At 36.8% G+C, this 23,555-nt stretch overlaps 1 protein-coding gene across 2 annotated transcripts in view; it reads right to left on the reverse strand.

Annotated features, from left to right (window-relative positions):
* Positions 1 to 23,555, reverse strand: part of MLLT10 (MLLT10 histone lysine methyltransferase DOT1L cofactor) — a 131,521-nt gene that overhangs the window by 33,914 nt on the left and 74,052 nt on the right. For both annotated transcript variants that reach the window (XM_059818389.1, XM_059818390.1), the window contains one exon: positions 1,848 to 2,026. In XM_059818389.1, the coding sequence (XP_059674372.1) occupies positions 1,848 to 2,026 (179 nt within the window). The remainder of the gene's footprint in view (positions 1 to 1,847; positions 2,027 to 23,555) is intronic.

The following is a 23,555-nucleotide window of genomic DNA, read 5'->3' on the forward strand; positions in this document are numbered from 1 at the left end:
ACTTCAGTGTCTCTTTTTCAGGCCAAGAGTCCTACACTATTTACTCATTCCTTATATAGATGCTATTCCTTGCCATTGTTCACTATCATGGCTCTTCTTGTACCTCTTTTGATATCTACTGTATCTGTTTTGAATAGAAACTGCCTTTTCCCTTTAACGCGAATCTCATTTGCCCTCAACCACCCTGTCAACATAGGCTGGTGATGTTTCAGCAGTTTGCGACAGCTGATCTTCACAATAGCTCATTGCATAACCTAGCATAATCAGCAAACCTGGCTTCTGCTCCTCCTCCTTTTCTTAGATCGTTTATGGAATACGTTAAGCTGTACAAAAGGCCGTAACGCTGATCCTTCCAAGACTCTGATGGTAAACCTCTCCACTGTGAGAACTGAGCATACTTTTTTGGGGGGTTTTAAATCTTTTAATCTGCTACTAAACTATGACACAACCTCTCCCCTTATCTCCAGACTGCTCAATTTAAGTGTCTTCAGTGAGTTATGTTGTGTAATACTCTTGGGGAATTAAAAAAAAAAAAGGGGGGGGGGGGGTGGAGGAGGTATGACGACACAACTAACAACCTTCACAAAAGCTATACTGGCTCTTTGCCAAAGCATCGTATTTTTAATTAATTTCTTTAAAGTCGTTTCTATCAATTTGTGCAACAGAGATGTCACCCAATTTTGTGCGAAACTGGCCAATGCGTTCCAAAGTTACAAGACAGAAGTTCACGCTGGCATGATGCAAGCCTTATTTCTTTAGGAAACCAGTCCAGAAGAATTACGTAGAAATATGAACTCCCACCTATAACAACAAAGTGTTATTTGATATTGAAATGTGTTGTGTGGTGGTCTGCACATAGTATTTCTGCTATGCATGTACTACACACACACACGTGCACATACACACACGTAAGTATGTATGCATTAAGCTTGATTTAATTCTTCAGGTTTACATACACTATCTTAAATCACTGTAGACTCTATAAATTAATAGTTGATGGCTTATATACACACACAAAAAAGATATATTTGATACATTCATCGTAAAACAGATTCTCATCAGAAAATGAAAAATACAAGAAACATGAAGTATAAAAACATCATGTCCAGTACAGTATTCTTTCATACTTATACTCTAATCATGGTGGCTTTCTACAACTGCAACTTCGTACTCTCTTGCCTGCGTAAATGCAATCTTGCCCAACTTAAATTCATACAAAATACTACCATAAAGATATTTTTTCTGGTTCATTACTTTGACTATGTCACCCTTCTACATTCCTCCAATGCTTCCCTTATCCCTTCACCATCAAACATGAACTACGTATCTTCATTTGTATGACCTTTCAAATACAAAACTGTAGCATATCTGTCAACTTTCATTTGCTATCAAGATGTCAGCCTTGGCCACCTCTTTGCCTGAGCTAGCCTTAGTTGTCCATTTGTCAAATCTCCCAAATAAATCCTTCTGTTCTTTAACTTTAACCAGCATTTTTGCATGAAACGTGCAAAACTTTACGTGTTTTCCTCTTTTAAATCCTTTCTTAAAACATTGTTCTGATAACAGATGTTGGTTAGAGCACTGATGAATTATAACCAGCATTTATGCTACTAGTCATAATATAGTCATTATTACTACACACTTCCACAGATCGTTTTTAAAAGTCTACATGCTCCACAAAGATGGGACTATGTAACAGTAAGGGGAACGTCTAGCCTCCGTAACGTTTTCACAACAAATACAATGTTTATTAACCTATTTTCCAAACAAATTATTGTTTCTTTTAACATTGAAAATGAGCAGGTCAATAACATGGTTTGCTGTCTTAAACTCTTGTGATAGTTTACCTGAGTTGCAGCAACAACAGTAGTTATAGAGGGCGCAGTTGAAGGTGATAGATCTCCCACTTGCTGCAAGTGGCCTGAAGCCTGCTGAGGTAAATGAGAACTGGAAACGGGAGTGCTAGATCCTGAGCCAGATACTGCATTTGGAAATGATACTGCTACATCATTGCTGCTAAAAATACCTGAAAAAAATTACAAAAATTATTACATGCATCTCTCTCTCTCCCCTTCCCTCTGTTTTCTAGTAACCATGTAAATATGCAGTAGAAAATTAATCAAGACAAACAAGATCACTTAATACATAATGCAGAAAGTTCCTGTGTTGAAATTCTAACCATGCTGATTGATAAAAGTGCTTTCATCATTTCACATTCTACAGTTCAGGGAACACGGATTGATTCAGTTCTAAGTTTTTGTAAAACATGTGTGATAAATCAAATATTTATGTGCATTACAAACTGCTCAAATATTAACAGTAGCAGAATTTTTGGCTAAAATGCCTGCCTTCAACTGAGTCTGCTATCAGTTTGTTCTTTCAATGAATTACTGTAAAAGTTAAAGTAGATAAAGAATGAAGTATTGGGCTATATAACTGAACATACACAATACAAATGGAAAAATACTTTTTAACTTTAAAGTAAAATGTTTCTGAACAACATACATTTGTCCAAAACTGTAATTTTGGCAACTAAGGATTGCTTGTGTATTTTCAGAAAAATATTGACAGCAAGTCTGAGGACAAAGTACTCAGATTTGCTAGTAGAACTGGCGGTATTTCATTTATTCACAAACTAAAACTCCATTTGTGATCTAAGAATGCTCGACTAACATTTCTGCTAGAACAGCCAACAAGTAAATGACTAAACATGTTAACATTAGTCAGACTTGTACGTTAGCAGTTTAAATAGGAAGAGTTCATACCCCTCTGTGAAGCCATTACTTCTGTTCATCTACATGCAGGGTAAAGTTCATTATATAGGTTGGGAAAAAACCCTACTGACCAGAAGCCCAGGACAAGAAGTAGTACCTGTCTATGAAACTGTTAGGCTCCACGTGCATTAGATAAGTGAGCTGTCAGCTGGCCAAGGAATATCAAGCATGGTAGCACTGAACTGCAGTTAGAGGAAGAGTGCCACAGGGAGTAAACAGAAGTAGAATGAACATGGTTAGATCAAAAAAAGCAACAGAACTGAAATGCCAGTTAGAAGGCAAAGGTGGAGCTAGTTTGTCACTCATACAAATAATGATTTGAAGAAGGCAGTGACAACAAGAAGATACGCAATGTTAAAACACCACTCGCCACCCAGCAATCCCTCTGAGCACAGGCAGTCAAGGGAGACTAACATCATCCAAACCCACACATAATACGCAAACACTGATGCATCTTAAATTCCCTGCCTCTATTAACTGTCAAGAAAAATGGAAGAGAAAACCAGCCAGACCCAGTAGAGAAAGAAGATACGAAAAAAACAGCTAAAGACACATTCCAACAACACTTTTTTCCTGCCTAACGGAGGTTAGTGACTTCTTATCATCTTCTCCCCGAACTCTTCATCATAGCGCAATTCCATACCTGGTCTGCTTTTCTACTGACCTTCGTATCTTTCTCCATTTAGCACACCTTCCTGGGTCATCTTCCCCTCCTGTTTTTTTGGTCACCATCCCAAAAATCTACAGTTATGGCATTACTAGCAGTTAAGATCCTTAAAAGTGTTCACTTCATTATGACCTTTCTCCAGTTATATCTGCCCCATCAAACTAGACAGTAAATTCTATGGATCCCGCTCTAGATTTGTCCCTACACACCACCAAAACGAACATGATTAACAAACAGCCTTGCTACTGAGTCTACTCTTAAATGTGATATAATTACAACCACAAAAATTGAAATATACTCCAGTTCCTCAAAAGATTTTTTTAAATTTGCTTGCAATCTGAGATTTCAAATTAATAAAAAGGATGAGATTTTTTTGACCCTTTGTATTTTGAATGCATTAAACCAACTAAAGGTAAAAAAATTCTTGAAAAAGAGGAAATTCCCATGCAATTATCTGGCTCCAGGAACCGTGAATTTTAAGGGTAAAAATAATGAAATATCACAACACTTATGATCAAATCATAAGAGCTCGTCACCACAAAGGCTATCACTCTCATAAAATTTCAGTGATAATGCGTGGAGAAAACAAAATTTTTGGTGAGAGTCAAGTAGTAAAAAAGAAAGATATTTTGCCAGAAAGGTAAAACAACTCCAAAATTTTAAAGCTTTTGTAGATTTTTCTCCCCTTATTTTTTTTTAAATCTCGCATATTTAATAACTTCAGAACTGCTGCTGCTTCTATTTTAATGATAAGGTTTATTCTTCCTCTTAAAAATAAAATTCTGGAATACAAGCACATAGTTATAAAATCACAGGCAAGAAACTATTTCAAAAGAAAGACAAGCAGTAAACTAGTTTGCCAGTGGAATGAGGTAAGCTATTATTTGTTGCTAGTAGTAGTAATAGTCATAGTATTAAAAACACTCGCTACTTGTTGCTGTTGCAAAATACAGGACAAATATGACCTATCTGCACACTCTGTTTGGGCTAAGTATTTCCATTTAGCAATACCTTACTTAATACAGAAAGTACATGCACCTTCTGGAACTAGTCATGCAACCAAGATATTACTCCATGCAAGCATTTGAGTAAGAACTGTATGCTGAACATACAAATAAATGCTTGGTTTTCACACCGTTTCAAAAATACCTGTATAAAAACTACATGCATATAATATTAGAAAGCCAAGAAAGTACATCTTTAAAATCGTCTCAAACATGTCAAGTTGTCCTTTTGGGGTTTTGGAAGAGATAAATCACTTTCCGGATCAGAAAGGAATAATAAGAGCCTGAACAAATCACTATAAACCACATTAATGTTTAAAACAAACAAACCACCCTGAAGTCCTTCCCGTATTACTGAAAAGCGAAATAGCTACAGCTTGTGATGAACGGCATTGTGTAACTTGCCAGAGGCATAAACAGCATGGTTAAATACAATCTTCAGCATTTTAAACCAAACACAGTTCTTCAGCTACAGGTGGAAATGGACATGTAACACTGTTTAGGTAAAGTTTGACTGTGCTTAACACCGCTAACACAGCTGCAGAACAGTCGTTTCAGGTTCTGACAGATAAAATGCACATATAGCCTGCATTGCTGGAGTGAAAAAAGACACTAAAAAAAAAAGCGTGTCTGGACAACAAATAACTGCCTGCTTAGCACAGAAGGGTAGTACTATAGAGCGGGGAACACATCAGATTATGCAGATTGGAAAAACTGTATTCTTTTTGCTGACAATCAACGACGAAACAGATGACAGAGGAAATAAAAGAAATTCAAGAATAGTGAAAAACAAAATAGCCTCAAGTCAGAATTAGCTATGCAGCAACATACACCAAGTGGCACACGGAACTATTTCAGTGATTTTATTCAAAATGTCAAAAATAAGTAGTTCCATGAGCAGAAGAATTAACAGAACAGATTAAATTCTGGCTTTCAGCAGTGTTGCATCTCACAGATTACATCAATACACTAAGCTTTCTCACCATGATTTCAGTATCTAGCTACAAAATCCTCAGTTCTTTTTATTTTCTAGTACTACAGCCCCTACATTATTCAGCTCCCTTATAGTCCCTTCCTATGCTGGTGATTGCCTAGTTCAGCAAGAGACAAAAACAGGCTGTAGTTACTCTTGTAGCCATACACTGTCCACCCCTATTACAGGAACTTATATATTTTAGACTCCTTTATCAAGCTTACTCGAAAATGGACAACGGGCTCAAAGCTTACTGTGTGCCAAAATCAAGACAGGCAACATGTAGACTGCTTCCTTAGGAAGCTAGGAAAATGTGCTCCCTACCATAAAGCTGTATTTTCTTTTTAAGTCAGTAACTTGAAACTCTTGTAACAGTTGTGAAAAGAGGAAGTTATCTGAAATACCTATCATAGGTTGCTGATCCTAGCATGTTGCCAAAACTTAAGGAATAAGCAGAATCTGGTCAAAGAGGTTTTTTTAAAATGTAAACTTGCAACCCCACAAAAGTTGCACAGAACTACAGAACCTTCCTACTTGGGGAAGGACAGATGGACACAGGGCAGGAAATTTTGAGTTATACGAACAAGATCTTTACAAAAACTGAAGCTATATACACCTTTTCAGTACCTTCATTTCCTGTCATCTCAAAAAGTCTCCCCTAAAACCATGACAACTTTCTATAGACAGCAAAATGAAAAAGTGCCTTTTAATGAACCAGTCCATTAATTAGTAACTAAACATGTAGAAAAATTGATTAAGTTTAGTTACACAGGAAGGAACATGTTCTATTCCAGTAGAATGTTGATAGTGGAAGAAATATCCCACTATTTGTTATTTTGTAATATGGACATAAGCTCAAGTGAATCTAATGCTAAACACAAGCAAATAAAAACAGGTTATTGTGACACAGTTGTCTAAAAAGAGAAGAAAGTTGTGTTTGAAACTGCCAAGCTAGCAACAATACTTCATTTCAATTCCTCTGAGATAATGAAACTATAGCTTGGATGCTAGAGCCAACCTGTTTCTTAGATTTCAAATTTCTTCATGAAGGAATCAAATAATCAAGCTGTTTTCCTATCTGAAACCTATCATTAGCAAAGCAGTAGAGTTCACTTTCAGATAGGTTTCTACAAGATTCTGCAGTAACAGTTCTAATAAGTGCATGGAAATGATAGTCACTGATCTGCAGCCTGGTAACAAGCCAGCACTTCCCTCCCTTTCAGTGACTGGGGGTCCTTCTTTGATGGAGGCACAGCAGCTACTGTCACAGATCAACAGTCAATACCCTCCTTTTATGAAGGGCATTCTGTGTCCTCTCCATGAAGGGGTAGAAGGAGAAAAAGCTCTCAGACTCAAAGTACCCAAAGAATACACACTGCTGGCAGTGGAAGGGAGGAGCGAAGATACAACATACAGGTATACACGTTTTTAAAATGGAACAACTATTCTAATTTCACGTCTATTGACAGAAAGCAGACTGCCGTAATTATTCCCTTTGAAAATACTCCCTAGATTGGATTTATAGTCAAAAACCAAAATACTTGACAAGAATCTTCACACAACTGAGGAACACAATTCGGCATGGCAATGTCACATATATGATGAATCAGTCATCTAAGAACAAGGTCATATCATCTGAAGTCTGCTATCAAATTCCATTAAAATTAACTCCAAGGCCTTGACCACTCAGCTAGCAAAAAAATGTTTAGTCAATCTCTCTTCTGCCTACTTCCATTCCTATGCTCATGATCCTGACTATACAGCTATCTACAGTCATTCAGAAATGTATTCAGTAACGGGGTGGGGGCTGAAAGATCAGAACTGATCCATGTAGCTACCAAAATGGTCTACTCCTCTGTTTAGGTAGTCCCACCTGATATTGTGAACAACATTATTTTATACTTGATCCCACGTTCATTAATGATCACACATGTCAGCAGTGTTACAGAACTCACTCTTCAATAAACTGTAACAGTGAGGAGTACACACACCAGCTAACTAACATGAAACAACACATATGAGTTGCTTAAACCAAGCTCAGTCAGTATACAGTCCTCAATTAAGACTTTTATTTCCACAGGTAGGCTTTTAAGTACAAGATTTCAGAACTGCCTAAACCACTGCAAGAAAGGTTACAGCTTCCTGGTGCAGAGTGTGCGTACTCCTACTTTGAATTAATCCAAGATGCTACAGGTCTTACACTACAGCCCTCCACTGCAGAAGGGCTCAAACCCATGTTTTTCATCACCCAGCCAAGGTGAATTTGCTCTCTGAGAGGCGAGGTTTGAACATGACATGAGAAGACAGAAGAATGACACACTGGACTAGGAACACAGGGAGAACTGTATCGTTTTTCTAGCCCAGTATATATCCATCTCTAACAGAGACCAACAGCAGCTGCACAAGGAATAGCACAAGAAAAGGGCAAGCTTGAAGTAATACTTCCCTCAAATATTCTCCCAGCCTCTAGAAATCTCTAACTTACGAATTTTGAGCTTGAGCTTTGTAATTATTAGCCTTAAATTTGCTTCCAACCCTGCCCCAACGGATTTCTTCCAATCCTTTCTGAACAGTTGTAACTTTTCATGCCATGTCCCATAACAAAGTTATACCTCACAGTTAAACCGTGCAGTCTTTTTTTTTGGGGGGGGGTGGGGGGGTGGGTGGAAGACAGGGATGACACACGGACAAACCTCCTTTCATTTGTTTCCTCCAGATGTTCTGATTTCCCACTATAAATCTTTGAGATGCTTTATAATTGCCTGTTTAAAGTTCACTTATATAATTAATTCAGCTTTATGAAATCAGGCACATTAAGAATTTCATGCTTATTCTAGTCTGATTCAACAAATTTTGATGTACTCTTTCAGAATAAGAGCAATAAGATAAAGAGCTCTGTGATCCTATCAGACACATATGCTCAGCACTACAGGAAAGACCTGTAGTTCAAGTGTGTCACAGCACAGAAAGATCTTTGCAAGAAGAAAAAGTTAGACAGATATGGAAGAACAGTTGATAAAGATCTTAACTTTTATTTAGATGTTCACTTTTGTCATGGTGAGCCAAGACAAGCCTAAGTTACTTTAATATGATGTACTGAAATCGCAGTGGTTTTAGGCTCATTAAACGAGTATTCCTGAGTAGGAGCATGATACTTGTGATCTACATTTCTTAATGATTTCCAGGGAGAACTTAATGTGTTTGCTTAAGATCTCTGAAAACCTACCATAGCTTCAAACCATTCTGACAGCAATCCATCTCAGTGCTGAAATGGTGAGTCACTGGAAGCACTAGATCCCTCTTCACTGTTAACATAGTATAGCCTTTTAAAGAAGTTTCTACTTCAAAAGTTTTCTCTCTTTCGGATTCCAGTGATCTGAAGTTGGTGTCTTTGAAGGCATGCTGCAGGATGCCTGACCGAGCCAGAATTTTCAAAAAGAGGGCCAGAGAGGCTAACGAATAACAATGGTAATTCTGTTGTGATTAGTTATTTCTGGTGGTGGGGAACTGCTGAAAGACTACACGTAGCTGTCATTAGCAACAACTAAAGCTTTAAAATGGTATTCTAGAAGCCAGTGGACAGGTAGTTATACTTAAGGTTGTGATATTTGACAACTGAACAATAACACTCCATTATTCAATACTCTGAAAAAAATGGGCATAAAGGAACTATTTCAGGATGACTTTGTAATTTGTCCTTCTCTTGTTCTTCCTTTTTTTAAATTTATATGGTTTAGCCAAGTGCTACCGTCCCCCTGCTTCAATACAGGCAGATGCCTTTTTATCAACACTGTAAAAGTCTGCCCAAGTTGGGATAGATTAAAAAATTTTCACTCATTCATGCTCAGTAGAGATTCTGACTAGTTTAAGTTATCTTGTTAAAAAAATCATACCATATATACTAAATTTTGCCTGCACTGATGTGGAGGCCAAGTGTACAGAACTGAAAACTTTCTTTGGAAACATGCTGTCTTCTAAAGCCGATCACAGTGCCTGGACTGGCAGGATGGATGTCTGTTCTGTGCTATGACCCAACTCACTGCAACTCACAAATCAGCGTAAGATGGAACGAGCATAAACAGAGACCTGAAAACAGGAACAGGAGTAAGAAATAAAACAGACAGAAGACAGAATGAGTGAGAACAGAAGTAGCCACAGAAAGGCTACAACCAACCGTTACAATTTACAGCTAGGTCTAACATAAAATTATAACATTCAGGTCATCACTCCCTGTAATCTTTTTTTGAAGTACACACTCAAATCCTCAACAGATATGTATGTCCATACCCCCTCCTCCTGCTTTCCAGTGGTAGGCCCATAAAAATGATGCAGAAGAAATGAGACTTCAAGGTCAAGTCAAAAAAGTTTGACTGTAAGGTCCAGAGTAAGATGGAGAAGGACAAAGCACAAAGTTATCACACAGTGAATAGCAGTGAAAACTTAACTGCAATTTTTCAGGTTTTTTTAAACAAGTTTTTAAAAAATCATGAAAAATATAGTAAGTTGACCATAAAATTGAGAAACAAAGTGCTGAGTACTATGTCTCTTACTGGCAAAATGGCAGTGTGCCACTTCTGCCTTGAAGTGTCTTGACTCCTTTCTATTAAGACAGGTATCTTTATGGAAAGATACAGCCTGCATGACTCCATTTTCTAGTCCTCTTCAACTGACCCTTTCAAATCTGTTCAAGTCTTTAGCTATCATCTGTCCTCCTTTACACTTTGTCAGCACCAAATTCAACTGACAGGCTTCAACCATTACCTTTATACTAGCATAACTATCAAATAAACCTCTATGCTCCAAACATGTATTTGTCTCCACTCAAACCAAAACTCTCAGGTTTTTTCTTTTCCATACTTTCTTGCTGATGTGCAGCCAACTTAAACTCAGTGCAATGAAAAAACAAGCTGCTGATACAGTCTCCATCAAAACTCTTACAATGACTCTTACAGTCCTCAGCATTATCTGACTCATAATCTGAATATCCTGTTGGAGTAAACTATCTTCCTATATTTAAATATTTATCTCAAGTTTGAATACTTTCCTTGCTATTCATATTATCAAAATTTCTATCAACCCTCATTGATTTCACCCATATATACGTTTCTGCCAAAACAAGAGTATGCAAATCTTGCAAGATTGGAGGGAAAAAAAGTAACCAACTTTAAAAATCTTACTTAGAGAAACATGGCAAGGTAGATAAAAGAACACACACCCCAGAGGAAGGGGGGGACACGACACGACGACACACAGATGACACAAAAACAACAACAAAAAAAACCACCAACCAACACCCCCACAACAGGCAGATTAGATGATAAATCCTGTCCAAACACTGTTCTCAAATAAACATGTAGGTAACGTTAGGCTGCCCCACAATAATGAGTCATACAAACCATTATTATTGCTTGACAAGAAAGCATACAACATTAAGTAGCCACTTTCCTCTATGCCCTTCCAAATTCTATGCTAGAATTAGGAATACACAATCAGTTTAAAAAAATAGTGCAATGTGGAAAGAAGTCATCACAGTGTTCCATCAATTTCTATTTCACACTGTTGTGAACCTATACCTCTTCAACATTAAACAGCAAAAAGGCTCTGCTTATAAAACAGCAGAAACTCACCAAGTCCAAATTCAGCACACTTTGTCAGATACCCTTCAGATGTTTTATTTTTGTTCAGAAAAATGGTGAGCTTGCTTTCCTTCATCTCAAAGCTGGTTCAGAGCACTGTATACCTGGGAGAGTGAGAGGGAAACCCTATATCAAAAGGAAAAAAGCTAAACCTATTTTACTAAAGCAAAGCAAATCTAGAGAAATTTCAATATTTCTCAGCACATGTAGACTACAAAATATAAATTTAATGTACTAATATTTTTTTTATTATTTAAGAGACCCACCACTCTAGGCATCTGCCTAACAGATGTAATTTGTGGCTCCAACAGTGTGAAAAGCAAAGTCCTATAAAACCTTAATGACTGCTAGCTTAAAACGCAAAGAACTTCACCGTGCAAAGTTTAAACATTTAAATTCTTTTGCATATGCTGAACTCCAAGTCAATACAATTTGCAATGTGTACAGCACTGCTCTTCCAACATACACATACAGCAATAAGAAAATCACTATTTGGCTGACACCAATGGATAAAAAAAATTCCAATTTTTATTAACAGATTGCCTAACACCAATTAAATATAACATTGAGAAATAAACTTGATCATCTTCAAAACTAGCCTCATAAGAGGGTTTTAATTGTAAATATGCCCTCCTAAATCTTTCAATAATTTGTGAATATAGCTATGATTGTTTCCTACAAATGAACAAAAGCCTTGAAAAAGTAAACCAAGTCCTAATTTAATAAGATGTATTTCATTTCCACTGGCTATGAGTGAATACAGAACTAGGCATACAAAGCCAACACCAAATACTAAAAGGGAAAGAGCAATTAGATACATTAAAGATTCAATATTGCTCCCTCTGAAATCGATAGTACTGTTATCAGTGACACAAACAGGCAGCATCGGGCTGTCAGAACAAAGAATGGACAAAACAAGGCTACCTTCACATGCATTACTGGTAGTAATTTAAGTAGTCAGGAACGCAAGTGGGAGAATGCCTGAGGTAGACACCACCGTAACACACCTATGAATGGAGCATAGAAGAAGAACTAGAAACACTATTCACAAAATTAAAGAAAAGAATCTCAGAACTGGAATAAAACTGTTATCACTTTACTGCGCACATACAAAAAGATCATAAAAAGAGAACTGAGGAACTATTGACCTATAAGGCTCCTGCAGACAATCTACAAAGTTTTCACTCAAGTACTGAACAATTGACTCACTGCAGACCTGTATTTCACCCAATCCATAGAATATGTAGACCTTCAATCAAGCTTTTCCACAAAAGGCTACCCTTTGTGATAAATGAACCTCTGAAAAAGATTCTAATATAACTTACCATTATGTATGGTATTCATCAACTTTGAGAAAGCTTTTGAGTTAGGAGAAAAAGGGCTTCATGTTAAGATCATGTTTAACAGACGCACAAAAGAATATATGTATAGACAGGAATTTCAGTGAACAATAATATACCTGAATACATCTTTCTTGTATTAGAGCTCTGATCATTTACAGTAGCTCAAATTGTAAAATGGATTTATTTCTATCCACCATAATTTTTTACTTATATTTCTTTTGTCAGTGTTTGTTAGCTTTTAAACGTCAAGTATAAGAACATTCCAGCACTCGCCAATTAGCTGCATTCTAAAGCTACTATTACAAATAAAAAAATCAAATACTTTCCAGGAACAATCAATCTTCCCAACAAAAGACTGATTTTAATTAATTTCATCGTCCACAACAAATCTAGAAACTTAAACTGAAGCTGCCTTGCTAATTTTAATCACAAGGCATCTTTTTTGCTTCACTGATCAATTGAGACTAACTCAAGCAATCAAGTTTAACAGAAAATAGTTGTGTCTCCTGGACTTAGGGAGCTCAGCTGAAGAACTCCTCAAATGTGTAGAGAGAAAGAACGTCCAACTAGTGGTGCACCAAAGGAGATGCTCACATGAACTTCCTTTTCTTCAAGGGCTGGGGGTTTTTAGAGAATATTGATCTCTGACCATGAAGTGCCAGAATACACTCACATCCACTGCTGGGTAGCTAGAAGTCTCTGTAACTCAGCCTCCACGGCAACACACCACTTTTATGCCCAGTTGCAGAGTGATGGCAGTCATGCAGATGGCCCACCTTTTCCACTTACGCCACCAATTTATTCATACTTAGGATAATGACCTCATGACTACAAAATTATTTTAGTTTCAGTTTACTAGTCCTCTCTTTCACACTACTAAAGAACAAAGCCCTCAGCTTACGTGTCTGGTTTGACACGACAACTGAATGAATGATTTTGCAGGTGAGAGTGTAGGGAACACCTCTGTCATACTTCCGTGGATGAATTTTCTACGTGCATCAGCCTCTGAGGTCTGACTGTAATAACTGTTCGTGTTCCAACAGGGTGACTATCTTATGCTTTATTTTTCTCTTTATTCTCCCCAGAACCGGCAGCTACTAAAGACTGCTGTCATAAGCCATTTAACTGCCAGGCTCTTCTGAACATCATGATTCCCAAAAAATGAATTAACAATAAAGACAATTTAAACTTTTGACATTGATACTAGAATATTACAAAACTAATTTAGAAGTAATTTAAAAAGAAAATCCTTGCCTTTTACCTACTGCCTAAACTTGAATAACTAGCTAAAGTTACTTCCCTTAAAAAAAGCTTTTAAAATTTAGAGTATTTTAATTAAAACATTACAGACCAAGTCTGTACTGTAAAAAAAAAAAAACAAATACTAATGTTTTTTAAAATTTGTGGTAGAGAAAAAAAAACCCCACAATATACAAAATCCTGGATGGTTCTTTACAAAAGTGGATTAATCTGATAAAAATGAAACTCATAATTTTAATTAACCTGCTCAATAGTTTTCAGGTTTTTTTATTTTATTATGATATCAGTTCGTTCCAGTTACGCTCAACTTTGTGCACAAGAAATAGCAGCCATTTTGATCCACCAGTGCTTTCAATATTAAGGAAAGCCCATTTCAACTTTAAGGAAATGTTGGGTAGATTTTGGGGGGCTTGGGTTGGGGGTGGTGGTTTTTTTTTTTTTTTTTTTAAACAAGCACAGCCCTAGTGTAGCCCTGAAGCTACATCTTTCACTTTTGTTTCTTTAAAATTGTACTACACAGGAGCTACCATTAATCCAAACCATCACAAGCATTGTATTCCCAAGCATCACTCGGAGCTTTCAGGAAGTTTTAAAAGCAGAATACACTAGACATGCCCCAGTGAAAAATTTAGTGGTACAAGACATGTACTTCATAGACAAATAAGGAAGAGATGCAGTTAAAGAGCTGACAAAACAATTCAGTAGATCTAGCCAGCAACATGGGGTTAAAACAAGTAGTTGTCTGGCAACTCAAGAACATACATAAAAACAAAGTGAGAGAAACAAATTGCAGCAGAACCCCTTTCAACTGCAGCTACCAAATGTGCAAAAGAAGTCTTTTTAATGTTCAGGGTATACACAATCCTTAAGAGAACAGTGCCAATTCCAGGGCACGTGAATTACACTTTAGTAGTGTGTTACTGTGCTTATCAGAATTAACTTTTCACAATAAGCATGTGCTACAATGGAATAAATAGGTGAGAGAAGGATTCACAGCTTTGATTCTTACTTTGAAAGTCTCTTTTTTTTTTGAATCCTTAAGATTCCCAATAGGAATTAAAAAGACTGTCATGCAAAGATCAAAAAAGACAAATACAGTGTTACAAGTTATCAGAAGGGAATAGCGAACAAAACAAAAAGCATATTTATGCCACTTCAAAAATCCATGTTGCACCTGTATTTCAAATACTACCTGCACTTCTCAAAAAAGGCTATAGTAGCACTGAAAGAGATCTGGAAAGGTTAAGAAGGATGCTGTATGAATGCCAAGAAGGTATTAAGATACCTAGGTCTAAAAAAGATAACGGGGGGAAATTGCAGGAATGTATCAATTATGAATACTGGAAAGTTGCTGAATACTTGTAATGACTATTCACTGTTTTTAGAGGAGGGTCAAAACATGATCCGCAACAGCTGTGAACAAAGTACATCCTTTTACAATGCATAAAAATATGAAACTCTCTTCTCACGTTTCAGATACTAACAGCATAAATGGTTTCAAAAATTATTACACAAATTCATTGAAGAGACCGAGTCACAGAACAGATCAATAGCTACAGATATCCAACCTTGAAATGAGATGCAAGGAATCCCAGTAAGAAAACCTCCTATTTAACCTCACTCCTTTGAAACAAACTGTTCTAACACAGACCTCATCCAGTTATATGATGAAGGGCCGACACCAGATCAGCCCTCCTTGTGACTGAGGGAGCTAATTCTAGACTACCCCCAAGCCTCAACACAGAACAGAAGGAGAACTGTTCCCCTACCACTATTCCCTTCCACACCCCATAAATTAGTAGAAGGCAGATGAAAAAAGGTGTTTTATTCTGGAAGGAAAAAAGAGCTACTGTCTAGGTTACTGGTATAACTGCCTCTATTGGCAGCTACCTCTTTCCTGACTTTTCCTGCACTGAATACCCTTCCTAGCCACCTAGATCTCTGTTACAACGTACAGCCAAGCTATTGAACTCCAACATGCTAAGGTGTCAAGAAAGGTTAGGGATGGTGAATGGTAATCATATATGCCAAAAAACTATATGCTGTAATAGCTGGGCTTCACATTCATTGTTTTCCTTTATTTTCCATCTCTGCTGCCTTATGCACTTTCCTCTCAGTCTTACCTGAATCCTTCCTTTCTTCATCTAATCCTTATGGTAGCTGCTATTGCTTTAAAACTTTACAATTATTCTTCCTTAAAATCAATGCTGCTCAGGAAGACTTTGTTGCTTCCAGCTCATTCATTTCAATTAGTTTCAAAATACCTCTGAATTGACTGTGTATTAATACCTACATCCGAGTCACCATCCTTTTACTGTTCATCACCATTTTTTAAACGAATTGGCTATGCGTACAAAAACTAAAGTTAAATTCTAAGCTTACGACTACTCCCACAGCAGAAAAAAGGCCGAGTGACTTGGGCCCTTGAAAGGATGTTATTTGCTGTAACCAGCCACTAAATCCTTCACATCAGGAATTAGTCCCTGACAGTTATCACACTTCAAAAAAAAAAATTTTTAAAAAAATCTGCATTTGAGATTCTTACTTGAAAGCTAACTATATTACAGCTTATGAGTTGCTTTTTCATTTGGAGGTATAGGGAATGGGGGTTTTTTGTTGTGTTGTTTTTTTTTTTTAAATTTACTTCGAACCTCTAGTCATCCTTATCGGGAAATCCTTCTCGTAAATGTTCAAAACAAATAAACAATGGGAAAAGCCAGGTCAAGTACAAAGGATCTGACAGGATTACTCATGCACAAACCCCAAACACATGTTCGTATTCTTCAGCTGTTTACAGCTTCCATGAATCTCTTCTCAAGTTTCTAGAGCTATACTGGTCCAAAGACCATAGATGCTCACTCTTTTGGACAAAAACTTCCAGTTTTTCCAGGTTACTTAGTCTAATTAGAACCCTCTTCAGAAACTTTTTACCAGTGCATGTAATTCTCCCTCATGAAAACACATGCAGCAAGCTAGATCACTGTCAAAATTAACAGTTTTCTTAATGTTACCCTTACAGCCTTCTCACAGACACCTTACGTATCTACTAGATCTGACACAAAAAAACCCGAAGAACTCTATTTAAAAGTTTAATAAAAAGTACAGAAAGAACATGAAGTAATGAGTTTGCATCTAAACTAGGTGTTAAAACCCAGTTTAGCTAAAATGGACAAAAAATTTGCTTTAAATTCAGGATCAGACAAGTAGCAGCTTTTCTAACAATATAAAATAGTTGGTTTCACTTACTATTTCTTGCATTACCATCACAAAAGCCCTGGTAAGAACTATTTTTCTAAGTATTCTGACAGCACACTTTGTGTGTATGGCATACCTGCACATGTAACTCCTACAACACTTTTTCAATTATGCCTAATACTCCTGAAAGAGAGGTTTATTTAAGTAATCTTCTGGAAACACGGTGTTGGCTTATCTGTGCCAGCTTTTTGCATTTTATTTATGCTGGGGAGATTTATTAAAAACGAGCTCACATCCAGGTGGATGAAGATCTTGCAGGTTTTAAAGCAACTAGTACAGGTAACTTTTATGAAATATTAGGAACTGCCATACAGTGAAAAGGCACTGGGATATATTGTCATTTAGTGTAGCTAAGACACATCTTTACATCTAAACATACATTGGATTCCACAATTTCCCTTTTTTAAAGTGTTCTTAAATACAAAAGCTATTGAAATCTTCAGTTGTATCTGTAAAGCTACCCAACTGGTTCCTGCCATTTTAACCAGAGCTAGGCATTTGGATTGTCATCAACCACAGCGAACGAAGCTACCTGGGGACTGCCTGATTTCAAATATTTCACTACAGAGCAAGAATTGCTGTGGGACACATTCCCCAGTGTTGTACCAAATGTACACAGTACCACACCACAGGCTATCAAGACCTTCAGAAAGCTACTGTTCTTAGTCCTATTGCCACCATGCAACCTGTTTAAGAAAGTAAAATAAATTACTTGAGTAAGAAGGAAGCATAGGGAAATGTGGAGTTGATAAACACTTGGTCTGATTATATCTGTTTAAAAAGAGCATAATGTACAGATAGTATAGTTCCTATACATCAACACAGGCATCTGTCCACTGTAAGCCTAAATAGATTTGTCCCCAAGCAACATCTTTCAGTTAACAGCTCCATTATTTTAACGTAACTAGTCTTCCTTATACCACGACATTATGTTAGTATTCCCACTTAAATTTTTTGTTTTCTTTTTAAAACTTTACAGGGGAATCTCAGAAATTATGATAATAATCAACAACAGACATCAGAGCCTCTTCTTATATAGAAGTTAATTACCCCGATCATAATCCTGAAACAAATTTCGGTCAGTTTAACTTCTGTTACTGCAGCTCTTCACATCAAATAAATGGAAAATTTAAATGCAAAGTACATTGCCTTCTGATTTAAAAAACCTGACTGTAGTGCTATCACCTCTGACTGACAACAACAACAAAAAAAGAAGTTTACCATATGAATTGGACAGTCTTCAGAGGGACAAAAATTCTGCAAATACTATCAACACATACACATCACTTATTTTTCAGTGATATTTGATTTCTTAAAGACTTGAAAGTCTGTAAGATCTGAAAAGCACAATTTTCAAGGAGGGGTAAAAAACCCTACCGCCCCTTTTATAGTCAAACCTCTCCTTTGTGCTCCCCACACACACACTTTTTTTATGTTCCCATGTCACCTTTAAGAGATTTTACGGAGTTAAAAAGACTGATTGCTATCTCGCATTTGACTTACAAGGAATGCCGTATTCTAGTAAATTGGCTCCAGATGCTGAAAAATGTTCACACTCAAAAAGATGTATATTTTAATTTATATATACATATACAAAATTATATCAAATGAAGGGGGGGGTTAAGTCTAATTTTTAAAGGAGATCCTGGGAACTAAACAGTTGCAAGTAAGCAAACACCACCTGTATCTCACTTAATTTCCATGCAGCAATAGAATTTCATTTAAGGAATATTTCCTTGATCTTCAGAAAAGGGATACACCTCTAAAGCAAATATCAAATTCTGCAACAAAGACATCTGATAGGACAGAAATCTTAATTGCTTCAGAGTGTCTCCTTCTTCCCCTGCTCTGTCTATTTTAAATGCTAATTCTTACTTTTATAAAAAGAGCTAAAGAACTAACATAATCCATGCACAAAACTGGACGTTTCAGTACATTTTCGCTTTCTGCCTTTTTTTATTTTAGTATAATAATGATAATGCTACATACTTTTACTCCATGGATCTGCAAAGATAATCAGCTCCTGGAAAAGCAGGCAGTCTATTTCGTTCACTATGCAAGCTACAATAATAGCTAAACTGTCAGCTAGATGTCATCCATACAGTGTAGTTTACCCAGATTACCCAGGCCTAAAATAAGCGAGTTTTTATTAGGAATTCAAACCTAACACCAAACATATACAAGGCACTTCATAGGCTTACAGGTCAAATATAATCTAAAAGCAAACAGTTTACAAAAAGCTCACAGACTTCTTTGAAAACCTTCCCTCACTGAACAAGAAAGATTTATAGCTAAATTTGAAAAGTAGCAAGGTACAGCAACTTAAGTAGCCTTTAAGCCCCCACAGTCTATTTTCTTCTCTGCCAGTATAGATACAACTAACAAAAATTTATATAGATATTTATTATGTTTTGAAAAGATCGTATGTGGATGCCAATTCTGCAAATAATTCTGTACGGGCAAAAATCTAGACCTACAGAATTTATTTTATTCATTTATGAAATTCATATTTGGGTAGAAGATTTGCAAAGTTTGAATAAAAACAAAATTTCAAGATTTTATAAATAATTACATCTTTTTGCTCAGTTGTTTTAATTACATCTTTCTCCTGAAATGAATAACTACCAAAATCTTCTTTATTTTGTTTTTAAATGAAAGACCTGAAAGGGAACTCAGGAAAATACACATTCCTTTCCCATATTAATTTGTTTTTTGTTTTGTTGGGGTTTTTTTATAATCTGAAATGTATTACAAGTTCATAATTTAAACACACTATTTGCTGTTGACTATCAGAGCATAATAAATAAATAAATTATGACATATTTTGAAATGTAACTAGAAACTAATGCCCAGAGTCACACCATAATTTGGGAATCTACTCTTAAGAATGTAATCTTCAAAATTTCCATTTTAACCTGACAGACACTTACATGCTCATACAACAATTAACTAGTCAGGTAAAATCTCATTTCCACAGCTGCCAAGATCTCCTCCAATATAAGCAGGCCTAAGCCACTTGACATGCAAGCTATACCCTAGTTATGTGAACTTGCCTTCCCTTCCCTGGGACATTTGTTCACTTCAGAAAGCCCTCACATCTGTCTTCACGCAAAAAAAAAAAAATCTACAATTTTTTGAGAAAGGAAAACTTAATTCTGTTTTATTTTGTTTTAAATCAAGTTTTGTTTCAAAACAATGCTCCAAGAGTTCCTGGTCTTCTGACATTCACAGGGGAGCTGATTTGTATCTAATGCACAAAGCACTGCTTACATGGAAAGTCGGGCAGCCTGGAGACTTCAAAGGTGGAAAGGCTGAACATTTCTTGTTTTCAGCAGCCCACCTAATTAAGTACTATAGGTCTGTAGTCTTCCGCCAACATTTTTTTTTTAAAAACAAAAAATGGGGCAATTACTAGTATGCAGCATACAATTACCAAGGAAAAAATCTTGACGAGGAATATTAATTCTTCCTGTACAACAATTATGATCATGCTTTTAACCATTTTTGTAAACTGAAATATTCTCAAATTAAAGGTATTTCAGTCTATTGAAGAGCTTAAGACTCTCTGAAAAGAACATTTTTAAAACCTTGATCATTGTATGCTGCTTCTCAACTTTCCTATATTCATATATTCATTCCCCATATGCCGTAAGACAAGCTGGCAGGGAAGACGCCGGGCCTGGCTGAACAGCGAGCTTTTGCTGGGACTAAGGAAAAAAAGAAAAGTTTATCACCTTTGGAAGAAGGGGCAGGCAACTGAAGAAGAATACAAGGACCTCATTAGGTCATGCAGAGAGGGAATTAGAAAGGCGAAAGCCCAGCTGGAGCTCAATCTGGCCACGGTCATAAGGGATAACAAAAAATGTTTCTATAAATACATTAACAACAAAAAGAGAGCCAAGGAGAATCTCCACCCTTTATTGGCTACGGGGTGTGGGGGGAGAGGAACATTGTCACCAAGGATGAGGAGAAGACTGAGGTACTCAATGCCTTCTTTGCCACAGTCTTTAATAGCCAGACCAGGTATCCTCAGGGTATTCAGCTCCCTGAGCTGGAAGACAGGGATGGAGAGCAAAATAAACTCCCCATGATCCAGGAGGAAGAAGTTCATAGAATCACTAAGGTTGGAAAAGACCTGTAAGATCATCAAGTCCAACCATCAACTAACACCACCATGCCCATTAAATGCCCACAATGCCTCGTCCACACGTACCTTGAACACTTCCAGTGAGGGTGACTCCACCACTCCCCTGGGCAGCCTGTTCCAGTGTTTCACCACTCTCTCAGGAAATAAATTTTTCCTAATATCCAGCCTGAACCTCCCCTGGTGCAACTTAAGGCCATTTCCTCTTGTTCTGTCGCTAGTCACTTGGGAGAAGAGACCAACACTTACCTACAACTACCTGAAAGGGGTTTGCAGAGAGATAAGTGTTGGTCTCTTCTCCCAAGTGACAAGTGATAGGACAAGAGGCAATGGCCTCAAGTTGCACCAGGGGAGGTTTAGGCTGGATATTAGGAAAAATTTCTTCACTGAAGGGGTTGTCAGGCATTGGAACAGGCTGCCCAGGGAGGTGGTTGAGTCACCCTCACTGGAGGTGTTCAAAAAACGTGTGGACATGGCACTTTAGGACATGGTTTAGTGGGCATGGGGGGTGTTGGTTGACGGTTGGACTTGATGATCTTGCAGGTCTTTTCCAACCTTAATGATGCTGTGATTCTGTGATATTTTAGGAGGAAATTAATATCAGAATTAAATATAGTACTCTGCTACCTGCAATGTCTTTGGAGTAATTTCAAGTGATACAACTTTTCTATCCCTTCTTGAAATTAGCATCACATGGATGACAATAGCCTTTATTTCCTAAAGCATCTCAATATGAGATAATGTTCAGTTCTCCATCATTATTCAGAAATTTTTCATAATTGTTTTCAAAACACATCTCTGTTATAAGGTTGATTGTTGTGTATTTTTGGTACAAAACTTTCTTAATCAAGGAATTATTATTCATTACATTTGAGTACACCTCTTACAATATACATTTTTAGAAACCACCGTGAACCCTCACAGCAAGCAGCAAAGATTTCTTAATTTCTTCCCGATCTTTGACAAAACCATAGAACATACCATGTTGAGAACTAATTTCTGCAGACCCATACTGCCTGACAATTCCCTACTAACTACCGTATTCTGAAACGCATTATTTGCCCAGTTACAGTCTATTTCATACGCCAAACTGATGCACCACGCTAACGTTTCTTTTAGAAATCAAAGGGATAATACAGCACAGAATTAGGTTCACAGGTAAGAGCCAAACAAGAATCTCTGTGAGCATGTGATTTGATTCTTAGCCCTAGAACTTCCCACACCTGCAAATCCAATAAATATGCTTGACTAAACTGTATCTTCTACAAGACATATTACCTCTAAATTTTCAGATCCATTACCGAGAATTGTTCAACTATTACTTTCACAGAATCATTAAGGTTGGAAAAGACTTTCTCTCACTTCATCATGTTTTACCTTTTTTGTTAGTTTAAGGTCGCTATAGTATCAGTTTTCATTTCCTCATATGATCTCCATAGTCAGATAAACTCACTCCTTAGCATTTCTACAAGCATTTCTAGCTTTTTCCAGTCCTTGAATCCTTCTTGCGACTCTTCTCTTCTTTACACAGAGTAGATACCAGAACTAGACACAGTATTTGAAGACCAGATGCACTTTGCTGAACACGGAGTGACCTTTCTCATTAGTTTGCTGTTTATGCATTCAAACCTTTTTAAACACAGCTCAGCACTGGAAACTCAGACATAACTGATTATTCATCTTTACCCTTTTTCTTTTCCACCCTTCCTTTCCCAGAAGGCCATCCTTATCCTGCAAGCACACATCCATCTTTCTTAGACATAATCTTTTACTTTAGCTCCACCAGCACAACTCTTAGTTTGTACTGCTTATCAAGAGATCCATTTTACCCTGTCCTTATATCCAGATTTTTTCAGAAATTGCAGAATTTTCCAATAAATAGCATAAGGTTGAGAACTGATGCGCAGGGAAATAACACAACCCGAAAGTAAGCACTTTGATTAAATAATTCTCCAATCAAAATTAAATTGAGACTTATCCATTAACTACATTTAATGCAAAGGTTTGCTGACTTCCTCTCATTACAGGTCTTTAATTAAAATGTCATGCTGTATCAATTGAAATGTAGACATCTACTATGCCACTGCTTTTATTAAAAAAAATACCAAAAAAAATTACATTAAGTCCAATAAGTTATTTTCTGTAACTCACAATAACCACCATTAATCATTACATCTTTATATCTCTTACAATCTTTCTTTCTTGTATCAGACACATCTTAACTACATAACACTAACTACCCACCAGTCTTCTGCAACTTCACAAGTTTTAAAGACTCTCTGAAATTTAACACCGACAGTCTAAAAACATGAAAATATGATCAGGAAATGCCAATTTATTACTTCTGGCTGTAGCTGCTGATAACACCTGTTTTAGTTAAGAACATTGATGGGGGGTCCATTTCACGATAATCCCCGTTTTCATAAGCTTCTACCACCTCATGTGATTTATTCCCAATCACTTGATGAATGTCTCCATGTTTTCTACACCAACAATCAT

The sequence above is a fragment of the Gavia stellata genome, chromosome 6 (genome assembly GCF_030936135.1).
Source record: "Gavia stellata isolate bGavSte3 chromosome 6, bGavSte3.hap2, whole genome shotgun sequence".
In the NCBI taxonomy this organism is placed as follows: domain Eukaryota; kingdom Metazoa; phylum Chordata; class Aves; order Gaviiformes; family Gaviidae; genus Gavia; species Gavia stellata.